At 49.8% G+C, this 13601-nt stretch overlaps 1 protein-coding gene across 1 annotated transcript in view; it reads left to right on the forward strand.

Moving 5' to 3' along the window:
• Positions 1-13601, forward strand: part of cables2b (Cdk5 and Abl enzyme substrate 2b) — a 42172-nt gene that overhangs the window by 23205 nt on the left and 5366 nt on the right. The window contains exons 2-6 of the mRNA XM_079238878.1: positions 3253-3348; positions 5626-5703; positions 7768-7876; positions 7965-8133; positions 9615-9712. Of these exons, the coding sequence (XP_079095004.1) occupies positions 3253-3348; positions 5626-5703; positions 7768-7876; positions 7965-8133; positions 9615-9712 (550 nt within the window). The remainder of the gene's footprint in view (positions 1-3252; positions 3349-5625; positions 5704-7767; positions 7877-7964; positions 8134-9614; positions 9713-13601) is intronic.

Consider the following 13601-nt stretch of genomic DNA (forward strand, 5'->3'; position numbering starts at 1 on the left):
GGTCCGGTCCACGCTGTAGTCCAGGCGGTCCGGTCCACGCTGTAGGCCAGGCGGTCCGGTCCAGGTGGTCCAGTCCACGCTGTAGTCCAGGTGGTCCGGTCCACGCTGTAGTCCAGGCGGTCCGGTCCAGGCGGTCCGGTCCACGCTGTAGTCCAGGCGGTCCGGTCCACGCTGTAGTCCAGGCGGTCCGGTCCATGCTGTAGTCCAGGCGGTCCGGTCCACGCTGTAGTCCAGGCGGTCCGGTCCACGCTGTAGTCCAGGCGGTCCGGTCCACGCTGTAGTCCAGGCGGTCCGGTCCACGCTGTAGTCCAGGCGGTCCGGTCCACGCTGTAGTCTAGGCGGTCCGGTCCACGCTGTAGTCCAGGCGGTCCGGTCCACGCTGTAGTCTAGGCGGTCCGGTCCACGCTGTAGTCCAGGCGGTCCGGTCCAGGTGGTCCGGTCCACGCTGTAGTCTAGGCGGTCCGGTCCACGCTGTAGTCCAGGCGGTCCGGTCCACGCTGTAGTCCAGGCGGTCCGGTCCACGCTGTAGTCCAGGCGGTCCGGTCCACGCTGTAGTCCAGGCGGTCCGGTCCACGCTGTAGTCCAGGCGGTCCGGTCCAGGCGGTCCGGTCCACGCTGTAGTCTAGGCGGTCCGGTCCACGCTGTAGTCCAGGCGGTCCGGTCCACGCTGTAGTCTAGGCGGTCCGGTCCACGCTGTAGTCCAGGCGGTCCGGTCCACGCTGTAGTCTAGGCGGTCCGGTCCACGCTGTAGTCCAGGCGGTCCGGTCCAGGTGGTCCGGTCCACGCTGTAGTCCAGGCGGTCCGGTCCACGCTGTAGTCCAGGCGGTCTGGTCCACGCTGTAGTCTAGGCGGTCCGGTCCACGCTGTAGTCCAGGCGGTCCGGTCCAGGTGGTCCGGTCCACGCTGTAGTCCAGGCGGTCCGGTCCACGCTGTAGTCCAGGCGGTCTGGTCCACGCTGTAGTCCAGGCGGTCCGGTCCACGCTGTAGTCCAGGCGGTCTGGTCCACGCTGTAGTCCAGGCGGTCCGGTCCACGCTGTAGTCCAGGCGGTCTGGTCCACGCTGTAGTCCAGGCGGTCTGGTCCACGCTGTAGTCCAGGCGGTCTGGTCCACGCTGTAGTCCAGGCGGTCCGGTCCACGCTGTAGTCCAGGCGGTCCGGTCCACGCTGTAGTCCAGGCGGTCCGGTCCACGCTGTAGTCCAGGCGGTCCGGTCCACGCTGTAGTCCAGGCGGTCTGGTCCACGCTGTAGTCCAGGCGGTCCGGTCCACGCTGTAGTCCAGGCGGTCCGGTCCACGCTGTAGTCTAGGCGGTCCGGTCCACGCTGTAGTCCAGGCGGTCCGGTCCACGCTGTAGTCCAGGCGGTCCGGTCCAGGCGGTCCGGTCCACGCTGTAGTCTAGGCGGTCCGGTCCACGCTGTAGTCCAGGCGGTCCGGTCCAGGCGGTCCAGTCCACGCTGTAGTCTAGGCGGTCCGGTCCACGCTGTAGTCCAGGCGGTCCGGTCCACGCTGTAGTCCAGGCGGTCCGGTCCAGGCGGTCCGGTCCACGCTGTAGTCCAGGCGGTCCGGTCCACGCTGTAGTCCAGGCGGTCCGGTCCACGCTGTAGTCCAGGCGGTCCGGTCCAGGCGGTCCGGTCCACGCTGTAGTCTAGGCGGTCCGGTCCACGCTGTAGTCCAGGCGGTCCGGTCCACGCTGTAGTCCAGGCGGTCCGGTCCACGCTGTAGTCCAGGCGGTCCGGTCCAGGCGGTCCGGTCCACGCTGTAGTCCAGGCGGTCCGGTCCAGGCTGTAGTCCAGGCGGTCCGGTCCACGCTGTAGTCCAGGCGGTCCGGTCCAGGCGGTCTGGTCCACGCTGTAGTCTAGGCGGTCCGGTCCACGCTGTAGTCCAGGCGGTCCGGTCCACGCTGTAGTCTAGGCGGTCCGGTCCACGCTGTAGTCTAGGCGGTCCGGTCCACGCTGTAGTCCAGGCGGTCCGGTCCAGGCGGTCCGGTCCACGCTGTAGTCCAGGCGGTCCGGTCCACGCTGTAGTCCAGGCGGTCCGGTCCACGCTGTAGTCCAGGCGGTCCGGTCCAGGCGGTCCGGTCCACGCTGTAGTCCAGGCGGTCCGGTCCACGCTGTAGTCCAGGCGGTCCGGTCCAGGCGGTCCGGTCCACGCTGTAGTCCAGGCGGTCCGGTCCACGCTGTAGTCCAGGCGGTCCGGTCCACGCTGTAGTCCAGGCGGTCCGGTCCACGCTGTAGTCCAGGCGGTCCGGTCCAGGCAGTCCGGTCCACGCTGTAGTCCAGGCGGTCCGGTCCAGGCGGTCCGGTCCACGCTGTAGTCCAGGCGGTCCGGTCCAGGCGGTCCGGTCCACGCTGTAGTCCAGGCGGTCCGGTCCACGCTGTAGTCCAGGCGGTCCGGTCCACGCTGTAGTCCAGGCGGTCCGGTCCACGCTGTAGTCCAGGCAGTCCGGTCCACGCTGTAGTCCAGGCGTCCATGTGAAGAGAAAACACCGTCTAACACAGAGATGTTCCGGCTCATACAACCAGTTTTGCTGAGTTTTTAGCTCCCCGTAGGAACTGTTGAGGTTATAAAGTATCTTATTGTCAGAAAGCAGACTCTATGCAGACCGACGGGTCGTGCTGCACCTCATGTCACTGTGTTTTCCTAATTAAAGACGATATTTCTTAGATTATGGCGAAATACAGCAGCGACTTGCAGGTGTTTCCGTAGAATAAAGTTCAGCACATAAACCTGGTCCATGTGATGGGGAAGTGTGTCCAAACTTTTGACTGGTAGTGTGTCCAGGTAGCATTGTTTCAGCTTGCTGCGAAGGATTTTCCTCTTTTCTCTCATTTCTCCTTCTGGTTCCTGGTTAAAAATCCACGTTTAGCTGTTGTTTCCTCTCCAGAGGTGTTTATATATTTTTATTTATTTTATCCCGTCCGTACAGACCGGTTTTATTGAGCCGACCTGGTCGCCTGACCTCCTACGTCAGGTCCGGTGAGGCGTAAAGTCTGTATGAACACGTCTGAAAAACCTTTTTAGTGATATTTGAGAGTTTTTTTTCCAAACGCAGCTGTTTCCATCAGCAGATTTCTACTGTAATATTTAGATTTTGTGCAGTTTTAGCTTCCCACCGTCCTGTCTCGCTTCAACACGCCTCAGTAAAGCCACATGTGACCTTTCTGACACGGAAAGGTCACGATGAAACCGCGTGTGATTTACTGAAGGAAATGCTCCTGTTTCATCATATTTATGTGTTTCTGCTTCTGTGTGCAGAACTCGCAACCTCTCCAGCGGCTCTCCCAGACCGCGGCACGCCAAGAAGATCCACTTCATCAAAAACATGAAGCAGTACGACACGAGAGGCAGCAGGTACGACACGCACACGCATGACGCCGCACATGGGACACAAACGTCAGTGGAAAGAGTGTAAAAAGCAGCGCAGCGGCTGTGTGGACGTCCAGGTGTGGACGGCGTGTCGTAACTTCTTTCCTACTAGTTGTTTTTGTGATTCGTGTCGCCGTGAGGTCGGACTCCGGCTGGCGCTGGAAGTGCAGGAACGCAGCGTGCCAGGACGACTTCCAGCCTTCAGGGCGCGTTTTTAACCCTGCAGTAAGTCGCTGTCGTCACATGATGGTGGACTCCGCCCCCATAAATCACCAAGAACTACTTTTCTTTTGTAATAAAGTCACACATTGAGCCTGTATGTCTTTATAACTTAGGATTTGCTGATGTGGATGCCTGTTTTCAGGCTGTCGGACTCGTAACTCGTCCTGTTCCGGCTCAGCTTCTGGAAGCACAGACCGTTGCAGCCTTTCCTCTACATCAGGAGGGGAAGCGAGCATTTAGCTCAGCTGACATCATTCTGCTCAGCTCTTCTTCCATTGTTATCTATTCCTGTCCTTCCTGTGTGAAAGACAGCTGGCTGATGACAGCAGACTGCTAGGTTGCCATGTCCTTTAGTCTTCTGCTTTATTTACCTTTTCTCATCAAGTCGAAACACAAAAACTGCTCTAAAAGGCTGAAAGTAGCCAAACACAGGAGCTGAATTCTTGCTGATTTTAGAGATTATCCATGTAAAAGGCTGAAATTTGTCGTCACTGATAGTTTTCACAGTCAGATGTTGGGACTTAAATAAACACATAATATAAACTATTTCTAGTTAAATCCACAACAAATACTTCATGTTCAAACGAATAAACTTTTTTTTCTCACTCATTTTGAGTTGAATCCAGCAAGATTTTCTGATAAATCTGGGACAGGGTTGAGAAAAGCTCTAAAAACACCTGCTTGATCATTCCACAGGTGATCTGGAAACAGGTGGGGGTACCATGATTGGGTATAAAAGGAGCATTAACAAAAGGTTCAGTTGTTTGAAGGCAAGTATGGAGCATCCCTCTGTCTGCAACAGTTTGAGGACTTTTCTCACTCGCAGTTGCAGGAATTCAGTGATTTTTATCATCTACAGTCCATCGTATCATTAAACGATTCGGAGAATCTGGAGAAATCTCTGTATGTAGGGGCAAAGCTGGAAACCAGCACCATGGCCATGACCTTTAACCCCTCAGGCGGCGCTGCATGATTGGCTTCATTGTCTGAGGAACACGGCATCAGCTGAACTCGGCTCAGCAGCCCAGTATCTTCAGGTTCTGTGTTGCTGGTTCAGTTCCCAGTAGAACCAGTTTGGCTTTTTCTTTGGTTAGTTATTGACACCCCTCCCCCGCCATCATCTTCTGAAACGTCTTATTAAATGGATGCATGTGTGTCCAGCATCGCTCCCCAGTGACTTCCTGTTCTCTGCTTTCTCAGGCATCAACATGTGTTGTTTATACACACACACACACACACACACACACACACACACACACACACACACACACACACACACACACACACACACACACACGTCAGCAGCATCGTCATCTGTTTGGGAAACACTGATAACCTTATTTATCTTTAACTCCTCCTGCTTTTCACCCCCGCATGATCATTTGTCCCGGACATCAGTCACATGAGGATTAAAATCTGCTGAATTATTGAACCGGCTGATCAGAATTGAGCCAATCCGGTAAAAATAAGCTGATCAGCTGTGAGATAAATGTTTGTGTGTTTTCCACTCAGACGCAGATAATGAGCACAAACGTTTTCCTCCTGAGACAGAGCAGGCGAGCAGAGACTCTGCCCCACATGGGTTTTATACTCAGAGGAAAACACGTGCACGCACACACATGTTGTCTTTGGTGAAGCCCCTTAAAACAGTGTGATCCAACATACAGGGATTCCTTCCACTTTCTGTTTTACTCCTTAAAACTTCAAGTCATTTTCCTTTTTTAAATGTAGAAGCTCAAGATGATGTAAAATGATATTTTTAATCAATACAGAAAAAAATCATTATTTTTCTCCTTTTCTGCTCACTGGCTGCTCCTGATCAATTTAAGCTGTCTGATTGGTGGAAGTTTATTTCCAGGTGACAGTGGAGGGATTTAAAATGACGTATCTGTAAAGGGAATCGAAGAGTCTTGAAGAGGTTAAATCAGGAGTTTTGTTCCACAGATATAAGTGTAAACCGTTTTCTTCCCGCTGACTCGACAGTCGAGCTGACGGACGTTTAGACGCCACAACCGATAAAATGTCTGTTTTATGTTTCAGGATTGTTCTCATCTGTGCCAAGAGATCTCTGTGTGCCGCCTTCTCTGTGCTTCCGTACGGAGAGAGCTTCTACCTCAGGTAAACACCACGCATGCTCATACTAGCTAGCACATGTTAACAGCCACACTAACGAACATGCGAAAACATGCTAACATATGTTAGCACACGCTAACAGCTGCACTAACACACATACTAAAACATGCTAACATATGCTAACAGCTACACTAACACACATGCTAAAACATGCTAACATATGCTAACACAAGCTAACAGCTACACTAACACACATGCTAAAACATGCTAACACATGCTAACAGCCACACTAACACACATGCTAAAACCATGCTAACATATGCTAACACACGCTTACAGCTACACTAACACACATGCTAAAATATGCTAACACATGCTAACAGCCACACTGAAACACATGCTAAAACATGCTAACATATGCTAACACATGCTAACACTGGGTAGCACACGCTAACAGCCACATTAACACACATGCTAATACTGGCTAGCACATCCTAACACGCACCAAGTCACACTAAAACACTGCTCTGTTTCTTATTTCTATTCTTTCTCTGCTTCTTTATCTTCTGAACCTTCTTCTTCTTCTTCTCTTTATCAATCATTCCATCTTCTTCTTCTGCTTCTGGCTGGGCTGCAGAAGGATCTGAACCTGCAGTGTCTTACATAAATACCCTGCAGGTAGAGAAAGGAGGTTCTGATGCAGCCTTCCATCCAGACCTGATGCTCCCACACAACATGCTCCTCCTGAACACCTTGGGTGGGAGATGAAGGCTGTCTGAGGAGGTCCAGACTCTGTCTGGCCTTCAGTGAAGCTTTTTAAAAATAACTTTAATGTTGTGCAGCATTCATCGGCCTGGCTCACACTTCCAGCCCTCCTTTTGTTACTCAGCTGCATATTTAGTCCATCTGGAACTGCATGAAACCTAAATATCACAATAAAACTAGTGAAGGAAAAATCTATTTTTTTCAAAAATATGATCTTCATCCATGACAGCATGGATTTCACATCAAGCAACAGCATCGTGCAGATCCTGCTAAAGGATCTGGACCTGGACCATCCTGTTCTAGGAAAGAGAGAAAAACTTTAGTCCGGGATCCAAAGCTGGACGATGGCCGCTTCAGGGCAGCGTTTAGGGCGTCCATGTGACAATGCTGCTAGTTACTAGCTGTTAGCTTAAAGAAGCAGACAAAAATCAGGCAATATGGGAAAACTTTAGGATCTGCCTATGCTGCTAGCTACTAACTACTATCTGCTCGCTACTAGCTTGAAGAAGCAGACAAAAATTAGGCAACATGGGACAACTTTAGGTTTCCTACGCTGCTAGTTACTAGCTCCTAGCTACTAGCTGGTAGCGCCTAGCTACTAGTTAGATGCTAGCTACTAGCTTGAAGAAGCAGACAAAAATAAGGCAACATGGGACAACTTTAGGATTTGCCTATGCTGCTAGCTACCAGCTGCTAGCTGTTAGCTTGAAGAAGCAGACAAAAATAAGGCAACATGGGACAACTTTAGGATTTGCCTATGCTGCTAGCTACCAGCTGCTAGCTGTTAGCTTGAAGAAGCAGACAAAAATAAGGCAACATGGGACAACTTTAGGATTTGCCTATGCTGCTAGCTACCAGCTGCTAGCTGTTAGCTTGAAGAAGCAGACAAAAATAAGGCAACATGGGACAACTTTAGGTTTTCTGCCGACACTGTTAGCTACTAGCTGCTAGCTACTCGCTAGCTCCTAGCTACTAGCCACTAGCTACTAGCTTGAAAAAGCAGACAAAAATAAGGCAACTTTGGTGTCAACACGGAAACAGATATGCAGACAGTTTCATCCTACTGCTGCGTTTATTTGCATAATGTGATCTTTATAAATAAGGATGATGAAGTTGGTTTCGGTGGATTCTTTGCTGTGACGAGGTGTCCGCATGCCTCATGTAGTCATGGCTGTGGACCAACTTCAGATTTTCATTACGGCGTGTGAACTCGGTTGTTCAGAGCAGAATTATGTGATGAGTCTGAGTGTGCGATGATGTCGGGATGAAGGTGGCAGATAAATGTGAACGATCATGTGATGCTTGTGTTTGTTAGCTTCATCCATCACTCCTGTCTGTGTTTAGCGATCCAACGTTAAACCACCCCAGGAGGAGACACTCTTCTGGAAACATCTCCACCACCCTGGAGATGGTGCCAGGCCTGGAAGGTTTCCACCTGGACATCTACGGCAGGGTAGGTACCTCCTGCTCCTCGAGTCACACTCCGTGTTATTAGCATGTCTCAGTTTGTACCTTATCTGTTCTCTCTCTCTCTCCGCCAGTCGGTGTCGTACGCCCAGTTCCTCTACCCAACCAACGCTCTGGTGAGGCAGAAGCCGTCGTCCACCAGCGAACTGACGCTGCAGATCCCCGTTTCTAAGAGCACACACAGCATGCCGGGGCGGAGCTACCCACCCAGCCGGCTCAACAGCACCGTGGGGCTGGACTTCGGTAAAAACAAGACAGTTTCTGCTTTTTCTGCAGGACGGGGTCAGACGTTTTATCTGGTCGGCTGCCTGTCTGGAGGTTTTCAGGTTTTAGTTCCAGGGTTTCACCAAGCATCAGGACTCCGAGTCAGTCAGCCTTTCCTTGTGTTGAGACAGAAGACGAAAGCGAGGAGGCGGGGCTGCAGCTGACCAATCAGAGCACAGAGGAAGAGAAAACACAGCTGTGTTGGACACACAGCTGTGTGGGGGCAGAAGTTTCATCGTCATGGAAACAAAGCCTGTTCTAATTTTTTCGGGTTTAGGCTTGTTTTTATGGTCTGGGGGGCGTATTCAGTTGTCACGGTGAAAAGGAGGGGAATGAACATCTTTATTGTCCTGCTACAACAAACCTGAAGCGCTGCAATCACCTCCAGTACAATCAGAGGAAAACAGGTTGATAAAAGTAAACGTTGTGTTCATTCAGACATGCTGCAGGTAGGGATGCACCGAGACCGATATCGGTACCGGTGCATCCCTACCTGCAGCTACATGGCACACAGCTCACAGGGGAGGCAGCTTGTGGATGTGCTGCGTCTGTATTAGAGTCGTAGCTGAAGTTCACAATGAATAGGTTATAAACCTCTCTAAATGTCATGAAAGATCAATTCTGATCGTTTCATCGCGCTCTCATGTCGCCTTGCACTCAGCTGGGATGGCGTTCTCGTGCGTTCCTGCGTCTCAGACGGCGCCTCGGAACGCTTGTGGCCAAAACGTTTGATTGGTTGTAGCTTTGGAGGGAAAGCAGGCGAGGCACCATGAAGACGCCGCCGTGGAAAACGTTCTTCCCGGTTTAGAAGCCAGGAAACGTGGCGGTGACTCTCATCATATGCTGACAGACGTCACGGCTGATCCAGATGAATCCTGCTTCTGCTGGATCCGCCAATAAAACCCTCCGATCGCTCGTCGCGACAAAACTCCTCTTTTTCCATCGCATTTAAACCCCCTCGTGCACGTCTGTGTGAACGTCACCTGTCTGGAGGAGGGCCGCGACTTTCCGCTCATCACACAACTTCCAGAAGAAATGAGCGAAGGAGCGACGTGTGTGTGGAACCCGTCATGCTGAGACGGGAGCGTTATTCTCTGCAAACAGCATGACATCGTCCATGTTAGGTCAGATCGATGGAAAGGACGAGGCTGAAAAGCAGGACAGGAAACTTCCAGAAGCTGATCATCAACACAGACGACAGGCTGATGTTCGTTGTTTTATTTAACTTTATAGAAACCTGCTGCTGGAGTGAAGGGCTGTAAATAGAATAAAATAAAAAAACATGGAGGGTTTCAGACTCCAGAACCGCTGTGAGGACGAGGCGTCCTGTGGACAGGACTTCCTGTCCCCGCTTCATCCGAGTCGTCATCGTACGTCACGCCGACGTTTAAAACGGGTTGTGTTCATCCTGCTGTTTGCTTCTGCGTCTGACCCGCTGCATGTCTGCTTCTCTGGTTCAGGTGTGGAAGACGTGACGGACTACGACCCCAACCTCCTCAGTGACCCCCAGTGGCCTTGTGGGAAGCACAAACGTGTGCTGATCTTCGCCTCCTACATGGTGAGGAAGCGTGTTGCGTGTGGGATTAGCAGCAGTGTGTCACTTCACGCCTCCTCCGCAGCTCCGCAGGCTGGTTGACACCTTTAATGAACTTAGAGTGGGACGGCAGATGGTTGATGTGACGCTGCACATCAGGACTCTGCGTCTCATCTCCTCCAGAACGGGACGCTCTCGTCTGGCTCCTTCTTTAAGTCTTAATCTGACAGATTTTCTCAGAACTTCTGCAGCTTTTTATCAGCTAAATATTGATCGGTTATGGCTCAATCTTCGTCGCAGCTTCCGCCCTGCCTGCAGCGGATCCTTTAAGTCTTCTGCAGATCAGACCTGTTCCAGCACCGTTGTTGTTTTATCCTGTCAGATCAGCTGCTGAATCACATTTATGACGAGTCCAAACCGATGTTTTCTGTGCTTTAGTCGGGTTTTTATTTACTTTTATCGTGACTGGGCAACGATTACAATCTTTGATCAGAATTATTGGCATGAAACTTTGCTATTAATCACACTGTTGCACTCAAAATATCATTTTCCCTTTAAAGGACAGAAATAGGAAGAAAATGCACTACTTTTATTTTCCAAACACAAAACAAATAAACAGCTTTTTACAGCATTTTTCTCTTTAAAACTGCTAAAACAGTTCTGTTAAATCTCATCTTTCATGTAAAATAGGGCTGCAACGATTACTCAGGTAACTCAAGTAATCAGAATACAAAAATTGATCCATTTGATCCGTTTAATTAACATCACGTGGTGATGATATATTTCAATATATTACCAATATATTTTAATTTCTGCATCATGGCGGCATTCTGGAGTTATAACATTTTAAAACGTTTTCCTCATGCATTAGGTAGTAACAACACATGCAACAGCTTCACAAATATAGAATTTATTGATTTACTTTGGTTGGGTTCCTAGTATTAGTTTTACAAATTATAATAAAAAAAATATAATTGTTAGAGTACTCGATTACTCGTAGAAATAATCTAGAAAGTACCCGATTCAAAAAGTACTGAATAGTTGCAGCTCTAATGTAAAATAAACTTTTAATGAGAAAGAAGATCAAATTTTAGGATCGTATGATTCAAAGCAACGTCAGCAGGACGAGTTTGAACACAGTCGGATCGCTTCCTGGTGGATTTCCAGACGGAAAGCAGGGAGATGAGACGAACCTATGTAAGATTAGTTAACTTCTGGTTTCATGGATCTAATGTCGGGTCTGTAAACACAGACGTGTGTTCTCCGGAGACAGTCCAGAGTTCCTGCTAAAGGACCAGTAAAACCATTGCTATGATCGCTAAACACAGTTAAAACCAAATCCCAGTAAAAGAGAAACGTCCCCACTCCCCGACTGCACATGCACAGACAAACGGTACCTCGGCTGAAAGCGTGCACGTCAGATTAAACGCCGTTAAGTTTCATCACGTTGTGAGCGAAACTCTGTCAAAAGAAGGCCGAAGTTATGCTTCCTGTTTGTAAAGGTGTTCATTTAACACGTTTTACCTCCTGCTGCTTCCAGCGCGGCTGGTTGAGCCTCCATCCACCAGGACTAAACCCTACAGGACGCTCTGCCAGCAGGACAGGCGGACGTGTTTGCATCTGCCTGAACTCTCCAAACAAAACCAAAACGCGTGATAAAACAAACACAGATAACTGATGTGTAAACACGATAATAACACGCTAACGTGCCAAGCCGCCCTCTGGTTCCGCACACGTCTGCTTCGTGGTTGCAGCCAATGATGAAGTCAGTCAGCAAATTACAGGACATGTCGAAAATAATCAGTTATAAAAGCGATTTTAACACTTAAAATCCTGCAGTTTTCACCTGAAACAGCAACCTGCCAGACCTTCAAACTCCTGCCTTTGTTGGAGCGTTTCCTCACGTTTAAGCTGCTCCCACGGCATCTGTTCACATCTGTAGACCCAGAAACGCTGAAGGATACCTAACGAGATGAGCTGAGACGAGACGGACGCTGCTTTAGGGAAACTGCTCTGCTCTTTAGACGTGTTTGGGCCAAACCCCGGCTCCTTTTGTTCCGGCACTGACGTGTTGTTTGGGCTGGAAGTGGACCACACATCAGTTCCAGGCCTGGTCTCCTGTGGGCCACATGAGGTCCAGATGTCGGTCGCTGGTCTAGACGTTACGTTAAGTCTCCTGCAGCTACAGAAAACCGTCCTCATGCTGGTTCCTTGTGGATCTGTGCTGGTCATGTGACTGAGTTCTGGCTGCTGCTCTCACATTTCTGCAACGCTGCAAGTCCAGACCAGATTTGGCCCAAACATTGTTGTTATGAGGGTTTTGTTGCTCTTTGTTACTAAAGTCCTGCTTCTCCCCAGGACTGACATGTCTGGTCACGTCTTGTCTTATTTTTGCTCTGTCGTTGCTGCTTTTACTAACTTGTCTGAGTCTGAAACAAGATTTGTCTGCCACTCGTATGGACTGAAGGAGCAACAGATGTCTAAATATCCAGGGTTAAATAAGTCGTTTAGTCTTGTTTAGGCAAAAGGAGCTGAAATATGAAGGCAGAAGAAGAAAAGACATCGAGTCTGATAATAAAGATGTAAAACGATCCTCAGTGTGACAGAAGAACACAAGTCGAGGTAAAACCAAACGAAACAAATAAAAAGTAAAATCAGAAAAGCTTCTGATATGTCAGCCTGTTTAAAGGTTCGTTCCAACTAAAAGCAGCTTTCTGCTGGTCGGTCGCAACTCTGGAGACTCCAAGCTGTCACACAGATCGCAGGAAAAGTTCGCAGGGGAGATGACAGTGAAAGATCGCAGGACAAATCACAGTAAAAGATCGCAGGAGAGATCGCAGGAGAGATCGCAGGAGAGATCGCAGGAGAGATTGCAGGGGAGATCGCAGGGGAGATCGCAGGAGAGATCGCAGTAAAAAATCGCAGGAGAGATTGCAGGGGAGATTGCAGGGGAGATCGCAGGGGAGATCGCAGGAGAGATCGCAGTAAAAAATCGCAGGAGAGATCGCAGTAAAAGATCGCAGGAGAGATTGCAGTAAAAGATCGCAGGAGAGATCGCAATAAAAGATCGCAGGAGAGGTCGCAGTAAAAAGATCGAAGGACAAATGGCAGTAAAAGATCGCAGGAGAGATCGCAGTAAAAGATCGCAGTAAAAGATCGCAGTAAAAGATCGCAGGACAGATCGCAGTAAAAGATCGCAGTGAAAGATCGCAGTAAAAGATCGCAGTAAAAAATCGCAGGAGAGATCGCAGTAAAAGATCGCAGGAGAGATCGCAGTAAAAGATCGCAGGAGAGATCACAGTAAAAGATCGCAGGGGAGATCGCAGTAAAAAATCGCAGGAGAGATCGCAGTAAAAAAATCGCAGGAGAGATCGCAGTAAAAGATCGCAGGAGAGATCGCAGTAAAAGATCGCAGGAGAGATCGCAGTAAAAGATCGCAGGGGAGATCGCAGTAAAAGATCGAAGGACAAATGGCAGTAAAAGATCGCAGGAGAGATCGCAGTAAAAGATCGCAGGACAGATCGCAGTAAAAGATCGCAGGACAGATCGCAGTGAAAGATCGCAGTAAAAGATCGCAGGAGAGATCGCAGTAAAAGATCGCAGGAGAGGTCGCAGTAAAAAGATCGAAGGACAAATGGCAGTAAAAGATCGCAGTGAAAGATCGCAGTGAAAGATCGCAGTAAAAGATCGCAGTGAAAGATCGCAGGAGAGATTGCAGTAAAAGATCGCAGGAGAGATCGCAGTAAAAGATCGCAGGACAGATCGCAGGACAGATCGCAGGACAGATCGCAGTAAAAGATCGCAGTGAAAGATCGCAGTAAAAGATCGCAGGAGAGATCGCAGTAAAAGATCGCAGGAGAGGTCGCAGTAAAAAGATCGAAGGACAAATGGCAGTAAAAGATCGCAGGACAAA

The sequence above is a fragment of the Telmatherina bonti genome (genome assembly GCF_933228915.1).
Source record: "Telmatherina bonti genome assembly, chromosome: 4".
NCBI classification, from domain to species: domain Eukaryota; kingdom Metazoa; phylum Chordata; class Actinopteri; order Atheriniformes; family Telmatherinidae; genus Telmatherina; species Telmatherina bonti.